This window comes from Porites lutea, chromosome 2 (assembly GCF_958299795.1).
Source record: "Porites lutea chromosome 2, jaPorLute2.1, whole genome shotgun sequence".
NCBI classification, from domain to species: domain Eukaryota; kingdom Metazoa; phylum Cnidaria; class Anthozoa; order Scleractinia; family Poritidae; genus Porites; species Porites lutea.
The window spans coordinates 34,728,075-34,752,714 of record NC_133202.1 but is presented as its reverse complement, the minus strand read 5'-3'; the positions used below and the strand labels follow the sequence as shown (position 1 = coordinate 34,752,714).

The 24,640-nt window shown below is 39.8% G+C and overlaps 1 protein-coding gene across 1 annotated transcript; it reads left to right on the top strand.

Moving 5' to 3' along the window:
• Positions 1-601: 601 nt before the first annotated feature.
• Positions 602-17,563, top strand: LOC140928453 (coiled-coil domain-containing protein 102B-like). Its single transcript, XM_073378206.1, has 9 exons — positions 602-1,514; positions 2,400-2,508; positions 3,688-3,801; positions 6,507-6,617; positions 12,996-13,088; positions 14,690-14,746; positions 15,333-15,446; positions 15,933-16,036; positions 17,043-17,563. The coding sequence occupies exons 1-9, from the start codon at positions 742-744 to the stop codon at positions 17,152-17,154; spliced, it is 1,587 nt and encodes a 528-aa protein (XP_073234307.1). The 5' UTR covers positions 602-741; the 3' UTR covers positions 17,155-17,563.
• The last annotated feature ends 7,077 nt before the right edge of the window (positions 17,564-24,640 follow it).

Genomic DNA, 24,640 nt, shown 5'->3' with positions numbered 1-24,640 from the left:
CTAGGCTAGTAGGTCACATAACTTTGATGATGTTTCGATTTTTTAAAAGAGAAATGGATTTTTTGCATGTCCGTTTTCTAGCTACTTTCCCCACAGAACCGGAAGATGTGAAAATTGCGAAGGTAGTACACTTCCGGTATGCGATTGATTGACACCCTCAAGAAGCTCCAAAACGGCCACTACAATGGCGGCGCACATGAGACCTTTTGCGCTAATGTTTGTTTTTGTTTCTTTGACCTTGTACTGAGGTCAGCCATTAACGTTTAGCGAACCGGCTAATCATTTTGTTCCTCGTGGTCTTCAACTAACTGATTTACGTGTGAACTACAACTTGTGATTGCATACATCAACACTATCAACCTCCGCCATCGCTGGCGTGAACGGCAGATTGGAGATGGTAATCGCTGGAGTTTTAGCGGGAGATTGCTGAATTGACAGCCACCTTGACAAACTGATTGAGATATGATGTAAACATATTAACTTCTATGCTCTGACAGTTTTTGTTAACTCATTATCGTGATTTGAAACGGTGGAGTGCAGACTATTGATTAATTCACGTTTGGCCGTCAGGCGAAGTGTTTGAAAATCAAGCTCAAACTTATTTCAAGGAAAGTTCAGGATCTTTGTAACGAAAGACATAACAGTATTTGGAGGTTATAGTTATCTCTGTAACTTGGGCAATTTGCTGGCCGTAAGCTCCTTGAAATTTCACAAAAGTTACTACGATTAATTGAGCTCAGCATGAATATTAACGGCGCCGGCGTACAAGTTCAAGCTGTAAACCCTACGCGACACGAGAAGGCAAAGTCTGCGGGCGATCTTCCAATTCCCTTTACAGAAACAGATGATTTGGACGCCAGAGATGAACTAAGAGAACGGGAGCTAGAAGAAGCTCGAGCAAGAGCTAGCCAAATGGAAAAGACAATGCGATGGTGGTCGGATTGCACCGCAAACTGGCGAGAAAAATGGGGTAAAGTTCGCGCCGAGAGAAATAAAGCAAGGGAGGAAAATCGACAACTCAAACTCAAGCTTGAGGCCGCCGCGAAAGAAATCTCAAATTTGAAACGAGAGAGGCTGGCAGCTCAAGAAACTCAGACGAAACTTCAGAAAGAAGTTGAAAAGCTGGAAAGGGAACTCAAAAAGGACAGACGACTGATTCCTTCGGCTCGAGTCGAACCTTCACTCAAAGAAGAATCGTCAGATTTTGTTGACAGAAGTGAGCAGACTAAGAATTCTAGTGTTTATGAGGCTACGGTGCCCAAATTAGGGGCAGAGAAACAATTTATTGAACAAATACTACAAAAGAATGAGCTTTATGAAAGTAAAGTGGACGATACAGGCTTTGATCGTGAAAGAAGTTTTTCTGTTCCAGCAGAAGAACGCAAAAGGAGCCGACAAAGTGCTAGAAAACAAAAATCATACGACGAAAACTTGAACGTGGAGAGCTCTCAACAATTTACAGTTATGCGAATGAAACTGGAACAAACGGAGAAACTGTTGACAGCGGAAAGAAGGTGAGGAATCCGGTGCTCGCATTTTTAAACACTCAAAAAAAAGTATTGTAACAGGAAATCATAAGTTCAGACACCCTTTGGTGTAATTTGCATATATCTATGTACATGCAAAGTAATTTGTTGAACGTACAAAATACCCGGTATATACCTCTTGCATTATTACCATTCACAGGACTTGGTTTTCTGAAAACAGGCATAGTTTACTAGAAGAAACAAATATATTCAGTTTTCAAAAGGACTTAACAAGCATTTTTGCTTGAATCTGTTTGTTGATTAACTGAAAGATGACTGAAATTCCAAGAATTTTTTACTCCCATATGGAATGCCTGAAAATTTCTTGGTTGGAAGATAAGCAAGCAAGGTGTCATTTTGTCATTAAAATTAACCAAGACGTTATTTTGTAACTTTAGCCATAAATCTGTCATCTAGTAGTGTAAATTTCCCAGGAGCATGCTATGTGATTATTTTTTGTGTTCACTCTCTCTGTGATGACAATTAAGTCAGGTTGGTGGGCAAGTGTTTAACCTTTTCTGCAATCTTTTTCACACGAAACACCCTTAAAGACCCTGTGTGGTGCTTGCAAGGGGCTTTGTAATGTGCATGCATGTGGCACCTTTTAGTTTTGTTGAATTAATGATATAAACAGTACTTTTGAAGGGCAAAAAATCTTCTTTTGTTTTAGCTGTTGGGAATGATTCCATGACGTGGATCCAAATACATGTTGAAAAAACACGCAATCTTGACTTGATGATCATTGAAAAATTTGCCCACACAACCAAATGCGCCTCGCATTATTTACCAACATTTTATTTTAAGTTAGCTCCTGCAGTGGTTTTGAGTGTGCACTATGTTTGAATTTCAATGCCTTCATGTTTTTTTTCTCAGTACAAAGCAGAATCTTTTGTCGGAGTTGGATGGCATCCAGTCTGATTTCACTGCTTTGAAGCTGAAAAATGAGGAGCTTAAGGTTTCATATCAAGATGCTTCTCAAGAGGTTTGTCAGACATAAATTCTATCCAGAAATCTGTGCCCACAGCTTGAAGTCCTTATAGTCTGATCTAACCTGTGATCATATCCTCCCTATATCTCTTCTTGGGAATGAGGACAGTGATGGCAGCAAAAACGTCTTGTAAAAAGTGAATTTACCTTCTTTCAATCTTCATTGCAATAAAATTATTCCAACTCACTTACTTTGTCAAACAAAGGCAAACTCTCCTGGAACTGTATTCCTGAGAACCGTATTCAAGATCAGAAAGAGGGAGAGTTTCGCGTTGGCTTGTTTATTTCCTTCGTTAAAACTGAAACTAGGCATTTTCACATCAGTTATGGCAAAGAAATATACAAAAAAGTGTGCTGCATATGCAGAGTTGTTGTTTTGTGCCATTTTTTTTAGACTTTGAGGTTGGTTGCCATTGCCGTCGTCAGATCCTAACTTTCATGGGAAGGAGGGCATGAGACAAGGTGACACTTGACAGTTCCTAGTGTCCCCAAGTAATTGAGTGGCCTACTCTCTAAGCAAAGAAGAGATTCAACAAAAAGTAAACTCAACCGACATGACATTGACACCATAAGGGGGGTTCATTTTCTGTCAAAAATGATATATAAAAGGGTAAGGGATTGGAGGATCGGAGCATAGTGTACCCATATAAAACTTTGTTGAGTGTCCTCCCCCCCCCCCCCCCCACTACCCCGGTGGTCTTCCTGGGGTGTGTTAAGTTGAAAAGTAGTAATTTAGTACCAGGAACAGAAGCCAGTGTAGTATTTGATTTGTAAACAACATTTTGGGTAGCTTTGGTTGTTCTTGGCCAGATAGTGACCAGAAAATGGCAAGACTGCCTTTAAATGGCAAAATCCCCAGGGGAGAATAGGCTAATTAAGGCACTCCTGGGGCTTCTTAATTGGCCCAAACAACTTATAATGTGAATGAAAATATATGAAGTGCCTCATAGTTTGAACCGGGGATGAATATATCAAAGTGAATATGATCCTTGCATTTGAATAAATAACCTGAGCAGTTGAAAAAGAACCTGAAAAATTCAAGCTTGAAAATCCTGGTCAAGGCTACATTTTGTTAGGTTCTTTTTCAGCTGTTTAGGTTGTTTATTAAAATGCGAGCATCATACTCACTTTCACAACTTATCATGTGTTGTCATAAATGGGATCTATTTTACAGGTAGCAAGACTCAGAAGCAAACATGAACAACAGTTCAAAGTTGACCAGGAGGATGCTTATCAGTCAGGCAACAACTCAGAAAATGTTCGCAAAATCACTGAATTAAGAGGGGAGGTAAGGGAAAGGAACTGTGTAAGGTTTAAACTTTGCTTGTAAAAAAATTATTTATTCAGTTAAATCAAACGAACTGGCACTAAAATTCCTTTTCATCCAAGAATTTCAAAACTTGAATTCTGTTGCATGAGCTGTAGCTCAACTGTTGAGTGCATAATTGAAATACTAATGCCATAAACTGCTGCGTAGAAGCTCTGGGTTTATACATCTTTGTAAGGGGTGTTAAGAGGGCTACCGGCTTAATAAACAGAGGGTAGTAAAAAGCTATAGCAGTGCTGTTTAAAATGTGTTAAATTCACTGGTTTTTAAATAAGCTTCCAAACATGATAATAAATCAGGGATCCATCTTCATTTTTTATCATAGTCATCAGACTTTCAATATAGGAAGAATGGTGATAAAATTGTGCGCAGCTTGATCATTTTTTATTTGCACTTTATTTCTGCAGAAGCATATATGCCTCTGATTTCTGTTATAGTTGCTAATAAGAGGCTTTAACTAAACTGTAAAGTAAAACAGGCTACAGGCTTGAGGCTAAGCACTTTTTATTTACGTTTTACAAGTAGCCACTTTTGCACAGTCTGTCAGTTTGGCATGAAGGCAAGAGGGTACGCTTACCTTTTTCCCGGTAAAAGGCAGCAGCTTGTGCTCATTTTTTCAGCCAAAGGTGGCAAAATGCCCTTTAAAAAATGCCAAATCTTGATGAGTGCTGTCACATTTTCTGCAAATGGCCCTTGAATGTAGTTCTTCACAAAATAAAAAATGCTAACGGTTGTCAGCATGAAAACTGGGCCTGCAATCCTTTCGTTGAAAATACTGTACCATCAAAGATGGCGCACAAACGTACCATTTCATTCCATAAAAAAGTTGTGTGTTATTCCCTGTTATTCTAAAAGTTTTAAGTGGACGAGAAGTAATCAGAGCACAGGTAGAATGTACACAATAAAATCATATAAGAATTTTTGGAAAGATTTTGTGGTTGAGTGAAACCTCACTCTTCCAAAGGACAGGGCTTCTGATATTTCGTGGAAAAAAAAACACAAATTTCACGGGATTTTCAGGGGCAAATTCGCAGAAAAATCCGCCGATTTCGCGGGATTTTCGCGGGAAAAAAGTCCAAATTCGCGCAACAATCGGCCGATTTCAGGCGATTTTCGCGAGAGAAAAGTCAAAATTCGCAGAAAAATCAGCCCATTTCGTGGGATTTTAGCGGAAAAAAGTCAATTTTTGAAGGATTTTCAGAGGCAAATTTTTAGGAAAATCGGCCGATTTCAGGGGAAATTTTGGGGGGGAAACTTCGCCAAGAAACAATCAGTAAAAAACGGCCAATTTCGCTGGTTTTTTTTTTGGCAAATTTCGCTAAAATCGATCAATTTTGTGTCGATATGACCAACGTTGGTAAACGTTTTTTTAAACAGGGATAATCATTTGCTCTTTCAACAACAGTTCGCTCCAGAAATGAGCGAATGTTAAAGCCATTAACATTATGGTTAGCGCCCAGTTTTTCGCAACGTTCATCTAAAAATGCCTGGTAGTTTTGGGACGTTGTTTACTCGTTGCAGTGACGAAGTTTCAAGCTAAATTTGGACGTTTGGGGTGAATAAAACCGGTCTAATAGCCAAGATAAGTATTAAATATGTTTTGCCGACATGTATTTAGAAATATTTCTGGTGGATTTCGGGGTATTTTGCGTTTTTTTGGGAATTTCGCAGGATTTCGCGGAAATACCTGAATTTCGCAGGTCCGCGACCGCGCGAAATATCAGAAGCCCTGAAAGGATGACTGTTGGAGTTATTTCAATCATCCATGCAAGATTGTAGTCGTCTGGGACGACTGGACGACTGCGAATATGGATCCCTGATAAGTTGAATTCACTTCAGTACATTTGGAGGGGTGCTTATATCCGGGGGCACTTATAACCAGGAGTATTTTTCTTTCAGGGGGGGGGGGTCTTACAAGTGGCAGGGCTTATAAGCGGCAGTGGTTGATAATGGCAATAAGTGAGTGGCATCTAGTTTTAAGTCATGATTGTGATCACAGGTTGAGTTGGAGGAAACGAAGTTCTGTTAGCAATACAACTGATGATAACTTTTATAATCGTTGCTAAAATTAGGGAATTACTTTAAGATAAAAAGACAAAATCACCTCAAACAAAACAAATTACGAATGGACATAAATAGCAAAGAAATTAATCTGGCCAATCTCAATTCATTACCCTTTTCTTCATACAGACTATTCATTGCCAGTAAGCTCATGTCCTCCCAGAGGACTATTTTTTCTCTCTTGCAATGATGTAATTTATCTCGATTTTCATTTACCAATATTTATACACAACTTAATCATTGTTAAATACGATATAAAAAGTAAATATCCTGAAGAATACTCGACCGTCGATAAAGAAGGAAGTGAAAACTTTTTGTGAGTAGAATAAATGACCTCTTCACTTTTTATCTATCTCAAGCAAGTAAGACTGTAACGCTTTAAGAGCGTTCTTGTTACTTCTATTGTCACCCTGTCTAAACAAGAATAGTTTGGTTGTGGATATTTTTAGTTAAAGGTAGCAAAATCAACCACCTATGGAAGCAAAAATATAATTTCATCGCATTGTACAACGATGACTTAATTAAGTGCATTACTTACAATGTAGCTAATTGACCCATTACATGATGGTGGAACTTTATTAATTGTGTAAATATTTTATTGACAGATTGAAAGATTACAGTTGGAGAACACAGAAGAGTGGGGCAGGCGTGAGAAGTTGGAGAGTGATAAACTGGCCTTAGAGAGGGAAATAAAAAAGTTGCGATTGCAGATTGAGGTATCATACATACATAAAATAATTGCAGCAAACCATTGATTGTTGATGTGCATACAGTTTTTTGTTTTTCACATATTCATTATTGTAGTAGGATATGTGTATTTTTATTTTATTTATTAGTTCAGAATAATAATTCAGGTTAAAATATTGTCAACTGAGTGTGATTCCCAATTTTGTTTGTCTCCTAGCCTTAATTTTTCATTATGGCAAATATCTTCATTATTTCCTCTGTCTCCTACCCCTAGTTATTCACTGTAGTTATTGATGATAATATTTATATTGGGGCTAGAACAAAAAAGAGATTTAGAATCAAACCATTACATTGCAACCGGGAAAACCGTGAACACCTAAAATATGCGAGGAATGGTTATTGTTTTTAAGCCCATCAAGTTTGAGGACTTCACATGCCATTAAACTGCAGACTGAATGACCGTTAAAAACATGAGTTCGGCTTAAGCGAAATCAAAAGAATGAAAAATGTTCAATTTTGCTTAAAATGATGTTAAATTGTGAAATTGGTTCCAAATTATCGGCCAACTATTGAGTTAGTTTTGATAAGTTTTCATCGTTCAATAAATTGCTCCTATTTTTTGTGGAATTCACTTGTTTTAATTCAGAGAAGTAGATAATACAGGAATAAGTGAAGGCGCCATACGTTAAAAGAAACAATTGCTTTGGAGTGCTAGTGATCAGTGAAAGGACAAATACATGCGCTTTTCTGTTTCCTTATGAGTAGTAGTAGCTTAAATGACCAGAATTAGCTGAAATTAAATCAATTGTGCGGAAAATCCAAAGCCGACACAGTACTTGCCACGCAAACAACAGTTAAACTCATCACCGATAGATGAGCTTGGGAACTGGTGCCTTAGAGGGTAGCAGGGTGCCAGATGCCCTAGCCACAGGGAGGTATCCATGGCAACCCTGGAATTCAGGAACCACCCAATCAAAACCCTTCTCCAGGTGCTTGGCGAATAGAGGGACTCGTGAACAGGGGTGACATGGCACCTCTGATCCCCAGCCTAATCCGAAGCACCAATAACCTAAAACCATGGTAAACCACAACAACACAAAACCTAGAGAGGCTGGCAAGTCCCGAACATCAGACCCAGGAAGATAATGATGTGGGAACCAGAGATGAGTGCTAAGAAGGCACTGCAGGCACTCTAAGAACCTCGTCAGGCGAACTGTTTGGAAAGGGCAGCTAATGCTTCAGCTGGCGTCCTTATGTAAAGCTGATAAGTATTGCCAAACCAGCAGCCCATAGATTGTATTAAATGGTCAGGTACTCCATTGCGAGCTGAACAGTACAGCCCCTGTGTGAAAGTTGTGGGTGGAGAAGTTTCCTGGCACCTTAGCTTTCCCGGCAGAAGTTCCGGAGGGATCCAAGTAGGATGAAGCTGTGCATTCGGAACCAACTGCCTGAAGTCCTGCTAATGAAAATGAGACAGTATCAGCTATCTGATTGTTAACACCGGGCACATGTTGAGCAGAAAAGGAGAACTATGATGGGCAGCAGCGAGAAGCAGGCTGCACAATAACTATACTAAACTAGGTACTTCAGAGGTCCTAGCATTCAGAATATGGACTACCACATCATTGCCTCTTGCATCACATGTGGCCCAAGACATGAGCAACAATGACGACTGGGAAGAGCTCCTTAGAAGCAATAGACTGCCTGTTGAGAAGGCGCCAAAGAACCTGCAAACCAGTAACCCTTTAGATAGGCTCCGTAACCAAGTGAACCAGCTGCATCAGACAACACTTCGTCATCTGCCTCTGGGACCAGACCTGGGAAAAGCCAAAAACCAACACAATGCCAGTCTGAGAAAAAGTGGTGCCACCACAGGAGGTCCAAGTGAAATTTCCTGTTAAGACAAAGTGGGTGATCTCTTTTTCGAAAGCAGCATAAAAGGTCTATCATGCAGCGTAAGAAGTTGTCCCAGGCCAAACCACTTTTGCTGCCTGATGCAGATGTCCCATAGGAGATTCTAGATCCTGCCTATTGTACCACTTTTGTGTAAGCCACAAAGTAATAAGCTCTTTGAAGGCCAACAATTTTTCAGTGGGGAGACAAGCAACAATACCAAGGACTACGAGCACAGTCGAGGGGCCCACACACTTGCCTGGGTGAAGAGGCAAGCCCAAACACTTGCAGACTGCTATAGTGGTGCTTATGTTGTGTGCACACTGAGATGACTCAGGGGGGCCCACAGTCATGAAGTCATCTAGGTAATGAAGCAGATCAGGGATCTGATAAGAATGAACGAGGATCCCCTCCACCATGTCAGCTATCATATTGAAGATGAATGGAGCTTTTTGTTGGAGTGACACCAAAGCTACTAATTTGGAGGTTGGGAGGGGAGGGAATCGAACAGGCCTGCCACCCTGCCCAGGGAAACCTCGTTCACTTAATACGCGTCAATGATAGAGGCATGCTGAGTAGCAGAAGCCTTGTTCCTCCTGGCAGACTTGAGCTTTTGAGTAGGGCAAAAACCCAATTTAAACCCCTTGACGAATTCCATTCAGCGCAAATTCAACCTGTTGCCGCTGGGGGTGGAGTCGCAACTCCCAGGCAAACTGCTCTGCCAGCAGAGGAGGGACTGCTGAAACTGGGGGTAGAGGAGCTGGAAAAGAACGTAAAGCATAGAAAGGTAAATAACTAGCCCCATCAGATCGAACCCTGCAGAATAAACAGCTGGGACAGTCAACATGGAACAACTAGTACATGTGGTAGGCCACCACCCTGAAACAAACTAATTAAACAAGAGTATAAAGTGATTAAGGAACAATAACAAAATCTAAAATAAGTCCAATAAGGCCTAGACTTGAAAGCTTAAGTCCTCCAACCTGAAACAAGCTAACATTAATGTAGGGCAGACACGCGACAAAGAACAAGTCCAATTGAGTCCATTAGTGCCTAGACTTGCTGCTAGAACGAGGAGGGGAACAATCAACTTGCCGCTTGGAAGAAGGATGAGATTGGCTTGGTGGCTCAACAGGGCAAGCTCCAATGCGGTGCGGGCCAAAGCAACTAGAGCATTTGTGAGTGAAGCGGCATGATAAGGAAGGAGCAACATAGTGGCCCCCATTCCAGGACTGATAGCCTGCGAGCAAGCTCTGCCATTTGGGCAAGCCTCGCTCATTCTCTCTTGGCGCGTGCGAGGGGCGGAGGAAAGGAGAGCTTGCAACGATCTCTCATAAATTTTTATTACCTCCCCGGAAACCCCCGGACACCGCAAAGCGTGAAAACTGTCACTGCAAAAGTGCCGCAGATTAAAAAAGTGACAATTCCCTGTCAAGTAAGTTTAGACAGCCAAGGACATAGAATTATACATTTATAAATCGCTTTCGCAACAACATCAAAGCAATGTTTTTTATCACTTATATGATTTATTTTCCATGGGGACACCGAACTTCAACGTGTCTGCTCAGATAAGAACTCACTACTTTGATTCTCGTTTCGTTTACTTTTGAAAAGTCATCCATACTGCAGTGTAGAAGATAGACTGCGAGCAGTCTCTCTTTTTCTTCAGATTTAGCAATGCACGCTCGTGGCCATTTGCGTGTCTCGCGTTTTGCTCGATGGACTACAGAAGAAAGAGAGACTGCCCATAGTCTATGTAGAAGACCACTCCCCATCGCAATCACCAACAAAAACATCATATATTTGTCCGTCTGGAATTGGAGAATAGGGTTTTCCTGCACTTGGTTCTCTTAAGTTTTACTCCAGTTGCTTCCAATTCTTTCTCTTTTCCTTCTTTACGGTCAAGCTACACAGCTACACTGTCAAGTACATGTTTCTGAATTTTTCTACCCAGTATAATTCAATTGGGCGAACAAACTGATGTTCCCAGTATAATTTAATTGGGCAAAGAAACCGATGTTGGAAGACAGCACTTGAATCACTCTTCACTTTCACCTTCCCGGTTTTCAAAACTTAACAAGGCGCTTGACACAAACAACTACGACTGATGAAGGGTTTTCATTTTCCTTCCACAAGAACTACAGACGCGGTCCGACTTACCCTCGGCTCACACTGATTCTCTTTGCGCCCAATTACATCAAATGAGCCCGTCGGCTTTGAGAGCTGAAACAAGTTCTCGATACCAATCTGATCCCCATGAGAACCAAATTTGACACACAGACGAAGCGGGTGCCAGCTTAGCCTGTTATCAATCAACTTTGATTTCCGGAATGTCATTTTTCAGCCAATGGTATTTCCCTTCGTCTGGGCAAAGTACAAATGAAATTTTATGAGAGATCGTTGGAAGCTCTCCTTTCCCCTGCCCCTCGCGGCTTCTCCGCTCGCTCGCGCGTTCTCGCGAGACTCCCTTCACTCGCCCAAATAGGAGAGCTTGCTCGCAGGCTAGGACTGACAAATAATGAGCAAAGACAATGCGCCACAGGGCTCAGTTAACTCATCTGAAGCCCGTGACGAATTCCATCCAGCGCAAAATGCCCCAGCCTCATGGAAATGAAATAACTGCATGTTAATGGTTGACCAACCTGTGAGGTTCGTTACAGCAGCGTGTTCGCAAAAAGCCCAATCAAACAATAACCAAACCAGTGAACTGGTGGTGAGTCTGGAGGATAAGTAGCTAATATTGCAACAAATCTTCCCAGTGATGCGGGAAATGGGACGATGAAATAAGGCAATACACTGGAAAGGCCTCTAACGAACTGGTTTTTTGGTGTCGACGTTAGCACCAGAACAGTAATTGAGGCTTGGGGTTCACTTAACACTAAGTTAGCAGAAAGTAGCTCGTTCAATTCAACAAACTTTCCAGCCATGATCTGGCTCACAAGTTTTACAGGAACTGGCCAAAAGCCAGGGCTGACCACGAACGGCTGATGCAAAATAGGTGTCTGGACCAGCCCAGAAATACAACTGAGGCTAAGTGGAGTCACGGCGGTGGTATTGGTGGAAGAGGTAACAGCAGGAATCAGCAAGTGTAGAGACAAATGCAGGTACAACAAAATCAGGCCTATGTTGGGTTGTGGAAGTGGTAGCAGGCAAAGTGACAGACAAAAACCAACGCCAGAGGCTGCCAGAACCAATGCTTGGGCATCCCAGAAGACAAAGACGAACCAGGAATGCCCCCAAGCGGGCCTGTCATCGGCAAGCTCATGGCAAAACTAGCTACAGGCGTCGCAGGCAGATTCAAAGCTTGCAATTTCTCGGCTGCTAGTGCTTGCTTGACAGCACTTACAGCAGAGGCCAAAAAGGTGGGAGAAAGCTAATTTAAAGTTGGAGATTGGGATGTTGCTGGTGGTTCAGATGAACTTGTACTAGGCAAACTTAAGTTTCGCTGCCAATGTCTCGATATTAGCTGGAGAAATCATGGCATCAAAAGCCGCCGCTTGGCTGTTGCGTTTTGACCTGGACATCATTATCTTAGCAATAAGTTTTCGTGCAAAAACAAAGGGCAATAAAAGGCAATAAAACTGAGCAAGAATCTGCAATGATTTGCAATAGCTAAGCTTTTAATCTATAAAGATCAGCTGATAACACTGCACGTATAAAGTAATGAACCTTGAAACCCTGCAAAACCCCTGGAGGCCACCCCATAGGTCACATACTGCAGATTAGGAAGACCAGTGGTGGCATTTGCTCGAATTTAACTTTGCCTAAATGTTATTTAGCTACATTTAACACTCTGTGGTGTTGATTTCGGATGCATGGTTGAACAGAAATAACATTCTGGGCATATTTCAGGTGTTCACGGTTTTCCCAGTCGCACTGTAACAGAATGTCATTTTGAAGTACAACATGTACATGTATATTATTGGAAGATACTGGCTTTGCTTATAATAGTCATACCGGTATTTATCTTACAAGAGTAACATGAGACATTTTTGAACACTTGATAAGTTTTGGGTTGACCAAGTTTCACACTATACCATGTAGCATTTATCTTATCTAAAAAACATACCAGATGGGCAATAACATTGCACATGGACCACTTTTGGTCCAATTTTTGAACTTTGTAGTGATAAAGGTTTGTCTCATTTTGTACCATGGCTGTTAACATTATACTTAGATTGGATAAGTTGACAAGTGTAATTTTCCCATGTGGCTAAGTTTGAAAAAAAAAAAATAGCCATACTAAGTGTTCTTTCAAATTGACCCCTGGATTTGTTATCTGCGCCAGCACAAAAATTGGTCTGTTATAGTGTGATCATGGCCTAAATTACAGGTCACATCCCATGGCGCAGGAGAAAACTCACTGTTTTAGAAGTGATAAGTAAACTAAGCCAAACAATTTACCCTTGATCTGAAACAACATTTTTGATAGCAATCAGGGTCTAATGTCCTGTTTATCAGTCTGTAGTGTGGTGGGCTGTTTAATATATTTTTTTAACTCATGTTGTTTACAGGATCTGTCAGCACAGTTGAGTGACTCAAGTAGGACATCAAAAGGAAGTGTTGACATTAAACAGCTGCAGACACAACTCGATGAGAAAACTAGGGTAATTCCTTCAAGTGTCTACTGTCTCTTCAATTATGTTTTAATGGCAATGTAACTAAATGGTCATGTCTCTAACCTGCATATGGACCCCTTAGATCACCCTCTAGTGCTCTCTAGAGATGTGTCATTTTGCTAAAACTAAAACATCAGTCTGACATTTTCTCAAAATACAATATTCTTCTCCTTTACCTTAGCTCTTCAGCGAAGCAAATTCACATGCTTTTCCTAACCACGCTACTCAAGTTGTTTGCTGCGGTGGGTGTGGGTGCAGGTCTGTATGTCTATCAAATATGACACTCTTGACCAGGTCACTGCTTACCTCCAGCATATCACACGCTATACTTTAATGGCTTAATAGGATTTCACTTTTTGGGATATACTTGCACATCCACAAATTGCCAGTAGCCAAGACAAATCTGGCTAGCAACAATGGTTAACAGAGGTTTGGAATTTTCTAGACCTGCATTTCCCATTTGGTTTGCTAAGTTCCCCTGCTGAATTTTATGACTTTGCCAATTCTTTCACATTAGCTGTGCAAGACCATGGTAGTTTTGTAGCCTGGTATTGTGTGGCTGATTTCTGGACCTGTGGTGACAATTCCATTATCATATTGAGTATGTTCTCTTATTTCTATGTCTGATGTCAACCCTAAGAAGCTGGAATTGGCACTTACTGATTGCAAGAATCAATTATAGGCAATCTCTTCTGGGCTCCCCAAATTTAATCTGCCTGGATCCCATCATTGTGTTACCACCTTTCACTTTCATTCACTGCCTTCTTCACAATCAAATTTGACTGAACTCTGCCTTTCAGTCTTTTCTGGTAGCTTAAACATAAAGTCTGCCCCACTGCAACAACATATCCCTTCTTCTGGCGGCAGACGGTTCAGCAATTATACAGAAAAACTTTTCACCAATGCTTCCAACACCTGCTTTGGCATTTATTTTTATGGTGCATGGTTTCGTGGATCTTTTAAAGATACTGGCATGCCTATTGCAAGATTACTGAAGCACCTTTGAAAATAGGAAAACTTTTTTGCTCGCACTACAGTGGTCCCCCCCTGCTGTGAAGTAAGCATTTATTAGGCAAGCACCTTCTTTTCCTTTGCAGCAATGCAGCCATCTGCAACATGTTGAACTCTGCTACATGCAAATGTCCTTAGATTATTTTATTTAAATGATTCTTGTTCTCACTCTACATAGTTATACTTAAATGAGTGCAGCTTACCTTTCGTGGATTCTTTAATAATGACATTTGCTGACTCCTTCTCATGTTTTCAGATGGTTTGGGTCAGAACACCCCACTTTTATACATCTTCTATTCTTTTTGTACCCTTCCATTTCGTATTGTAATCACCTACCAGAATGCTAGTACCTATCTTTCACTAGAGAGACACTAATGATTTCAATTTCAAGAAGTTTTTTTATTTATTTTCTTTGGTTAGCCAGTAGTGTCTCTTTGATGTGCTTGTGAACATTAAGACTCACTCTACTTAACCATTCCCAGAAATGAATTAAGGTAAATGAATTTTGAACTTCTAACTGGGGAAATGCATGGGTATGTATTTTGAATTGAAAATGGTCTGGGATGTTTGTTTCACAGGAGCAGCAAGAACTTAAGTTTGCATATAACAAAGTGAGAAAGCAGCTTCAGGAAAAGGTAATGGAAAAGCCATTAATTTTGGTTATTTTTATCAAAGTACATAATCCATATTAACTATACAAAGTGCTCTTTGGGTAGTGGCCAAACAGTTGGGGTGAGAGGCATGTATTGTTAGAACCCTGACTGACCGAGCCAAATTTGCGAGCTAGTATCATTGTTAAATCAGTGTAAGTAAATATTATTATTATTCATTCAAAATATCTCCCCGTTTCTGATTGGTTAAAACCACACGCATAATTCACCATAACAAGCTACTGTTGACTGAATTTGGCAAGAATTTTGTCATATTGAACCAATGACGTCAAAGTGACATCAAAAGTGCAGCCTGGTTGCAGGTTATTGTGGCCACCTTAAGGGCAGAAGAAAGTGGCCATTGTAAAGTGGGGTCACTCCTTCTCAAAACTGACACCCCAGGCAGATGCCTCTTTAGGATGAACATCTGGTGTTGGCTAGCTGCAGTTGAATTCTGCTTTGCAACTTATAAGCCAAACTCTCTAATATGTATGTTAGGCAGGTAGTCTGAGCTGCACTTTTCGGAGGTTTTCATCTTGGAGGTCACCTGAACTGATTTCTTTTTTTCAAGGCTGAGGAGTTAGCTCATTCCAAAAAGAGGCTGGATCAACATGAGAATGAAGTAAGGAAACTGAGAACAAGAGTGGAGGAGTTGAAAGTTGATTTAACAAAAGCTGAAGATGAGGTATGTTTTGCAAATGCCGGGATCAGACGTCCTCTGTGCAGAAAAGGGAGAAATGGGCCTGAGGTCTAGTACCCCAGCTGCCATAACCTTAAAAAAATTTAAATTACCTATTTTTGAGATGCCCTAGCTGTGGAGAAAGGTTATTTTTGTCCAATGCTTTAGTAGTTGGGTGAAAAGAGACTGTTGGAAGGAGTTGATTTCCTACATTCTTCCCCTCTTGAATATATGACTCACACTTAATAGGACCCAAAATTAATTTTGATTTATAGTTACTCTGGTAACCATTTAATACAGTTACACTACTTCTTCATCACTGTCATCATCATCATCATCATCACTATCACCATCACCATTTTTCTTTTACTACATGTGTTACATACTAGCTGGTAAAACGGTATTTTCCACCAGGCAAGCTGAGGCCTACCCACCCATATGCTGGTAAATGTTAGCTTTCCCTTCTCTAAGGCTTGTTTGCTTTGGTTATAGTTGGATGCACAAACAAACAACTTAAGAAAACTTCAACGAAATTTAGATGAACAAACTGAACGAGCTGAAGGTTACAGAGTTGAAGTAGAACATTTAAATTCAAGGTAAGAAAAACAGCCTTTAAACTTGAGAGAAAGTTATTCCACCATACATTTTTATTCTTGATCCAATCAAATAAATAATAAGATGACCAGCGAGTGGGAGAATATTTAGACCCTTATAACTGAGAAGTGGGCAACTGAGCAAAATTTGTTTGTGCTGGGCAGGCAGCGTTAAGTAATATGTATCTACCACAAGGAGGAACCTTTCACTTAATTATTTGTCTATATTATTCTCACTTACTAGAGGAATGTCTAAAGGTGTGACTTATTAAACCAGGATGAAGAAAATTTGGAGTTAGACCACAAGTTAAATATTGCCGTCAAAAATGAGTAATAAACTTAAGTTTTCGATATCATGAAAGCCTATTCCTCATTTTTGAAGTATTTCAGTTCAATGAGTCTTGCTATTTCCCTGAAAGTATCTTCTAGTGAATGAAAAAGAGTTGTTCTGTTGATGGAAAGTGTCCAAATTTCTCTGTGCAGCTTTGTTTGTGAATGCAAAGAAAGTTGATGTTAGCGAATTTCAGGTTAAAAATTAAGCTAGTTTGAGACTCCAACCTCGAAAACCAATATTCTTATTTTTCTTGCAAATAAAAGGCTTTTGGTGGAAGCAATTTACATCACGTTTCTTATCTATGCAAAAGATATCTATGGAGAAAAAAATGAAAGAAATCGATTTTTCAACTCTTGCCACTCATTGCTCGATATTGCCTGACCATTGCTCTTAAGATCCTGGTCCAGACTTCATACTCCTCCTCATACTAGATTGAATATTCCCGCAACCTCAGGAAAAAAACTGCAAAAACACAACTTTTGAATATGTCATTTATAACGATATATTAGTGTCTCAAATGTGCAAACAACAAAATTTTCACCTATCTCTCCTTACAATGCAACAACAACAACAACAACAATATATTCTGTCCAAGGCAAGATATTTAAGTTATTTTACAGGTTATTGGGTGAAGTATAACTGGCTTAGTTGTTTGTTTGTTTGTTTTATTTTCAGATTACGAGCAGGAGGAGGTGCAGCACCTTCTTTGAATACCAGGTATAAACCTGGACGAAAAACACCCATGCACTTGTCCTCGGACAGTGAAGAGGACTTATCATTTACGTGATGTACGAGCAGCATTATTTTGGATGTTGGTTGGAAATTGTGGTTGGGAATTATTGTTGGGTGCTTGCAAGAGGATTTTTCAGACAATGTTGCTCCCCCAAAAAGGCATATGGCTGCTGCTAAACAATTAAATTTGTGCAAGCTTGGCTAATAAAAAGCCGAAATGGACAACTAAGATTGTTGTCTCAAATGCGATCTCAAGTTTTGGCAGAGCAAGCATAACTGTGCAAGGATGGTGAGTGGGTCTTTAAGGATGTCTGTGTTGCACAGCAAAATCTATGTCAATTTAGTCCAGTCCATATATTCCATGGCTGGTCTTTTTTCCTGAATTAACTTATGGGACCACTAAGTATTGTAAGCCTTGTTCTCTTATGACCTATCTGTGACATAGCGACCAGCACAACCTGGGATTCTGTTTGGATATGAGAACAGAATTAGTTGCCAGCAACAGAGGCAATCCTTAGCCAGTCTTTACCACCAACATTTACGAAATGTTTGCTTGACTTTAAGCATGGTGGCGGAAACAATCTATGTTGTTTCTTGTGGCCTGTAGCATATGTCAGGGGCACCTAATGACTGTTTTCTGTAAAATATTTGTTTGGAGAAACAAATTTTACTTAGAATTTTCTATAGCTTGACAACAGTTAAAACTTTCTAGATCACCATTCCATTGATGTACAAGTTTAGAAGCTTATGAAATAAATTCCCTACAATTTTCTCAAGTTTAATTGTTCACATTTCACTCTCCAGGTTAAGCTATTTTTTGTAAAAAGAGGAAACCTATAATTTTCGGTTTCAGAAATTTGATGGTGAGAGGAATCAGAAAATTTTCACTTTTGTTAAACTTCAAAGTGCATCTAAAATTTTTGGGAAATAAAATAATGAAGCGCTTACAATATTGAAAAGACTCAAGTTTCCCTATGAGACCAAACAGACACAAATTTTATAGTGCTGCTCAGAATTCATCTCTAGAGATCTAAAAGTACTTTGGACAACCTAAAAAGCGTTTTCAATGTATACAGGAGGAAATCGTCGTTGGGTGCCCCTGAGATGTTCTCAATGTCAGAACAATATCCCAGGCAAACAAGTGGGTATGTCACTGGAAGCTCGGCAGCATTACTTTGCTGACAGTCCAGTCAAACCTTGAGTCACGTGGTTACTTAAAAGAAGAGAAATTTGGTTGGAGCCAAATAGAGGTGATATGGCATCTAGATGATTTCAGACAGAGGTTGTAAAATTTATCGCCTTGCTATTCCCATTCTGAAGTAAACTTAAAATTTGGTCATTCTCATGTCATAGTTGTTGTACAGAGGTGGCAAGGAAATTTACAACAGAGTCTGATGCACATGGAGAGATGTATTTTTTGTTCATTAAACCTATAATCCTCCATTCAACCTGATAATCCTAAAAGTTACAACCTGAAATAGTGTCCTTAGCTTGTGTTTTTAAGTTTTCTTAGTGTAGGTCATGTTTTGATCACAAGAGAATTTGCCCTTTGTCTTTGTGTTGCGATCATTTTGACAAATGAATGTGAAGAAGAAATTTCAGTGGTTGTTCTGTAGAGCACATGATCATGTGACCTACATTGGGAAAACGAGACATGCATTCAATTTAAGTAGGTTCATGTTGAGCACTGTACTGCTAATAAATAAAAAATAATAACTTACCCCCTACATGCACAGGTGCTATATATCAGGCCTAGCCATCAGTGACTAAATCAAATGATTTAAATAAAAAAAATAACAGGGTTAAGAATCCCAACTGGACGGTTGCAAACCAGTCATTAAGTATTAGCAAGATTTGTACTTCCTGCTAGCGGTCAGGGCAGAACTTGAAGTGAGGGCTTCCAGATTACTTAGTCCAACAATCTGCTGCTTCCTGCTCACAAGTAATGTTTAGGCAAGATGTAGTGGAATTTTTTTTATTAGCTGGTTCCAACTGACTAACTCCTGGTAGTGGTTGAAGAGTTATTAGGAATGAGGAAAAGCAGCATTTGTACATGTTATTGGAGAACTTAAGGAATTACTTGAATTGTAACAGGTAGTAGTCACTGTACATGTACAGTTTCATTAATTCACATATGATATATATGATGTGGAAGGTTCCTAAGCCGTAGAAGTTTTAAACTGCATTTCCTCGCAATGTTTATATTTTTTGCTCATAATGTTTATATTTTCATCTTAAGTGGCTTAACTTAAGAATATAACTTAAGTGTTTTAACAATAATGTTTTTGAAAGATGAAATGGATTTCAAAGGCCACTGCTGTGCATAACATACTCTGGCAATAAAATAAAAGGGTATTTTTCGTTTATTTTAAACAAAGTTGTTGTGACATAATAGTTTAATTTCCATCTTTACCTACTTGCTAGTCTACTTAACAACCACTTGCCTTTTTTCTACCTAGCAACCTATCTTAGCTGTCCAGCGTGCAAAGAAAGTAGTGTCCGATAGCCCGGGGCTAGTGGATTTTGCTATCAGGCTAGTGAATTCTTTCGGGCAAGTAACATTTTTTGAGCATTTCAAATAACAGATTAGAACTATGAAATCAATTCTGCTCAGCAAAAAGCATCTGGGGGTAGTTGAAATGACGTCTGGGCTAGTAAAAATCATTTTTACAGCTTGCCTGTAGAAATGATTTGCTTTGCACCCTGCTGTCTTACATTATCTTTCTTCATGACCACTTAATTACCTACATTTCTACCTTACAATTTTGTGCACTCATCCACTTATTTTCGAATCCACTTACTTACTACCTTTCTAATTCAACTTCTTGCATACTTGCCTATATCATAGGTCAACTACCTAGCTACATAGAGAGCTGATTAGGTGATATTCGGTAAAGAAATATCAAAAAGTGTCAAAGGTTTTGCTAGGACATACCCAGCTACTTTCCCACCGACCCAACCACTTACTGATCTGGTTTTCTAGCTGTCCGTTTGACAGCCACTTGCCTTCCTGGTTGCTTAGTATAGCCAGGTGGGATACTTGACCCGAGCTAAGGCACATGGGTGCCCTTAATTAAGAGTCTGGAGAACATTTAGGACTCAGTAAAAAAGGAAACCTAAGCTATATTAATATCTAAACTGAATAGGATAACAACCTCTGCATTAACACCTTTTTAGCACAGTGGAGAAAGTATTTTACTCATTTTTGCCATTAAATCCTTAATAGAACAGCAGGTATAAATATGCGCTGTGCCTTTTTCTTTCTGAAGTTCTATTTGGGGCTATCTTGGATTCACATGTGCCCATTGTTCAGGATAGAGTTGCAAGAAAGCTATGCCCTGTTCAATGGCATATCTCCCTAGTGACCAAATAGGGAGGTCCCTCCCCTATCACCTGGCTGAAAGCCTGTGGCTGCCAATGTACATACCTATCAGCATATCTTGCCTGGCCACACACCCACTTGTACTTTCACTTGCCTGGTTACTTTCATGTTACTTCAGTATGCATATCAGCAGGGAATTGTGCCAGTAGGTAAACAAGGAGACAGATGGGTTGCCAAGGTGGTAGGTTGGTAGCAGGGTATATAGCCTATTTACAACTGGTGCACTGGTACATGAGCATTAGGGCACACGTAAGAACAGTGGCAGTGAAGGATTCTCTTCCTCTCCCACATGCATCACGCAATTATCTCATACCTCATATTTCTTACAGTGTGCCTACCATGCAGGTTGCATGGTGGGTAGGAAAACAGAAGGTTAGGATGGGACAAAGGTTGGAGAGGAAAGTAAATACAGTCAACTCCCTTTAAAACAGACACACCAGGGACCTTGAGTTAGTGTCCTTATTAGATAGGGTCCATAGTAGTGGGAGTATATTTCAGTCAAATGTCTATAATTTAGTTTTTCCTGGGATTTAGCAGCTGTTCATGTTACCAGGGTGTACATTAAAGCAGGGTGTCCGCAAGGCGAGAGTTGACTGTAGTCACAAGGATGGGGAGTGCAGGGTATAGGCACTTGTAAAGATAGGTTAAGCTGGCAAGGATTGAAAACTTTATGATGGATGCCACAAAAAGCTATTATCATTTGGTGTAATTAGTATAGCTGTAGAAAAATAAATGGGTGCAAAAAAGAAAAGGTCCGCTTTGTTTTTTCACGCTTATCTCTTCCTAGTGCCTACTACACAGGCTAGTATAGCTGTATAGTCATAATCAGTGTAGTTGGTGTACTAAACAGTATAATGGGGCCCTGTTAAGGTAAAATTTGGACAAGTCACGTGGCCTGGAAACAGTGACATAGGACAGCAGAAATGATGACAAACAACAGAAAGATGGATTGAAACTGTGACAGTGACAGTGACAGAGAAAAAAACAAAATTTAATACATTAGTAAAATTCCAACGACAATTTGGCTTGTTCCTCAATACACAAAATGACTGGTTTTGAAATTCAGAATAGGGACATAAGTAACCTCCCCACCCCCAACAACATTACACAGACTTCAATGGCAATACTGCCCAGTGGTGGATCTAAGAGAAGGGACTCACTGGCTAATACCAAAACTATTAAAAGTAATCTTCTTTTCAGCACAATAAACTCATCATGATAATAGGAATGACCATTTTCATATCTATGTACATGTGAAACTCTTTGTAAAACTAAGAACAAAATAACCTGCTTTTCAAGAGTTCCATGCATTTAACCACATATCCAGTGGGAAACTATTCCAAAGAATTGCCCCATTGTAGCTGATTTTAAGTCTTCTTCATAGAGAAATCAGTACGAGACAATTATGGAACAGAAAGTTTAGCCTTAGTGACCCTTAATAAAATAGTTTGATACGTATTGTTTCCTCGGTCTACAGATTTAGAACAGATTGAGATTTTTCCGAGCAAGAACATTAATAGTCCATAATAGAACCATAATAGTCTTTTAATTTTTCGTTGGCAATCCAGTTTTTGCAGCCAAGAAGTTAAAAATTCATGAGTAAGTGTCATAGCTGGAGAAAGTTTAGAGAAGTGACTTCTGGACTTCTGAGACTACAATGATATATTGTCTAGCAACACCATCTCATCATCATCATCATTCAGCCCCTTCGGTCAGGATGCTCCGAACAATCTTATTCCACACATTCTGGTCCAACATGGCATGTGCAAGATCCTCCATGTCAATTCCGGCCAGAATCCCTTGAGATCATATCTGGGAACCAACATTGACTATGCTGGCTAACTGGACTGCCGACTACATGGTCTACACCAACTTTTCCATTAACACACTGAACACACCTACAATACCCTCCAAAAATGGTGAAAACAGCTACATCAGTGACCATGAATGCTGACTTTAAGACCCTCTACACTAACCATGACTAGACCAACTCAGTATAACCACTTGACAATATGGCACTAAATACACAAATTTTTTCAAAGCTACGACTTCAAGGTCTACCACACTGCACACCTCCTTAATATACAAGTTAACTTGGTGACCATACCAATGACCACCAACCAAATAATTGACTAGACTTACTGCACCATGCGTCTACACTGACTACATCACCCTCACTAACTACACATACTGCAAATATGATGTAAAAAGCAAAAAAAAATGTAATTATGATTTGTTTCTTCTTGAATGATTTATTTATAGCCCTCAAAAACTTATTTTAAAGTGCCTGTGCATTCCAGATTGAACTGCTACTGGAATTTAAAAGTGATGGTTTTTAAGGAAAAAGGAAAACGAGAGTGCCTGGCAAAAAACCTCTTGAAGCATATAGGATTCAGAGAACTGTCAACAAACTTATATCCGCTGTACTTTCACGGGCATCTCTCCACTTCAAAACTTAAGACTTTTAGGGGATAAAACCTTTGTGTCCCATCCTCCCAGTGAATAAGAAACAAAAAATTCCATCTGTACTGAGAAAAAGCTAAGGATAGATCAACTATTGGGATATTGTGTAATTTGGGCACCCCTCAGCTGAGTATACTATTGGCGACGTGAGCCAATAGTGATGAATACTAGGTCGGCGTATTAGCTGACTATATATCTGTCAACATGTTGACCAAGTCTCTGTTGATATATGTTGGTTGAAATAAGTCGGCCGAGTGTTAGTTGACTAATGTCAGCTAAACTGACATGTTAAATTTGTATTGACTGATAAGTCAACCCAGAGAGTTAACCAACATAATTATATACGGTATGCCCACAAACATAATAGACGAGACTTGGCTGATATTGTCAACCAATAACCCACTGACATCCACCCAATACTTTATTGCTGCATAGTCAACTGTTATTGTGGGATTACATTTCCTGTCTACTTATTATTATAAATTTCCATTGTCTGGGCATCAATTTTCTTTGGCAGCTTTGCCCCTATCAATCTACAATATAGGACCTGCCAACAGCTCATTGTAATGTAAAACTTGCGGTATAGACCAAGTGTTGGCCAGCATACAGACCAAGTATAAGTCAACGTGTCCACCTTTATGTCAGCTGACACTTAGCCCCCATGCCAATGAACACACTGGCTGACATGTCAATCAACACTCGACTGTGTGTTGGTCCCGGGGGGGGGGTACTCTAGGAATTTCTGGTTGGGGATGTGCCGCTGGGACCCTGAAACCCTTAACCTATACCAGAGCTAGTTCAGCTGAATTTTGCTACTCTATATTAGAGTAAACTCCCCAAATCCCCCTATCCTAGAGTAGCTGTTCCCTAGTCTAGATAAAATCTTCAACCAACTGATCAGTTTCCTGAAAAATGATACCCTATTCTAGACCCAAACGCTCTGATTTATATACCCTATCCTAGAGTAAACTGCTTGAAAACCATACCCTTCACAGCGGCACATACCTATATAGCCCATATATGTCAGTACCTCCCCCCCCCTCCCCCGGGGTGTTGGTTGAGTATCGGTCAACATGTTGTCGACCAAGAGTCAACAATAAAAATACACAAGATCTAACTACTGTTATGTTCAAGTTTTATGTTTAACAATAAAAAGCAATAAAAAGTATTCACTTTCTTTGCTTGCTATTTCCTTTTTGCAATATATGAGTTTTTCTCAGTTATTTCATACATTTCCTTTTTTAATCAATTGCACTGTCACAAATGCACATATATAAACCAAAATTAAGTGGCATAAATGATAATGAAATAACACAAATATTTTCCACACTTGGACAACTTGGTACTTGTAACTGATGTCTATGATCGTGGTTGTCAAAAAGGAAATGAGAAATTAAAATCCTTGAAGGATCTTAAAATTCAATTTAAAGGCTGGCCCCACCTCAATCCTGGCACTTTTTATGTACCGTTGCGTGAAAGGTACACGAAACCTAACCTTCCAAGTTTATTCCTTAGCTTAGTTCTGATGCAACTGTAGCTACGAGGTCTACCACGCTTGCCTCATGGGTCCCCATGTTACAGGGGCGGATCCAGGATTTTTTTAGGAGGGGGTGCACTCGTCTCTTGCTGTACTTCAACACCAATAAACCACATAGTTTTTTTTTTTTTGCAGAATACCAGTTGTATTTGAAAACTG

Coding starts and splice junctions, on each gene's coding strand:
- LOC140928453 (XM_073378206.1), top strand. CDS start 742: ATGAATATTAACGGCGCCGGCGTACAAGTTCAAGCTGTAAACCCTACG. Junction 6,618..12,995: donor AGTTGCGATTGCAGATTGAG/GTATCATACATA, acceptor TGTTGTTTACAG/GATCTGTCAGCACAGTTGAG. Junction 15,447..15,932: donor TAACAAAAGCTGAAGATGAG/GTATGTTTTGCA, acceptor CTTTGGTTATAG/TTGGATGCACAAACAAACAA.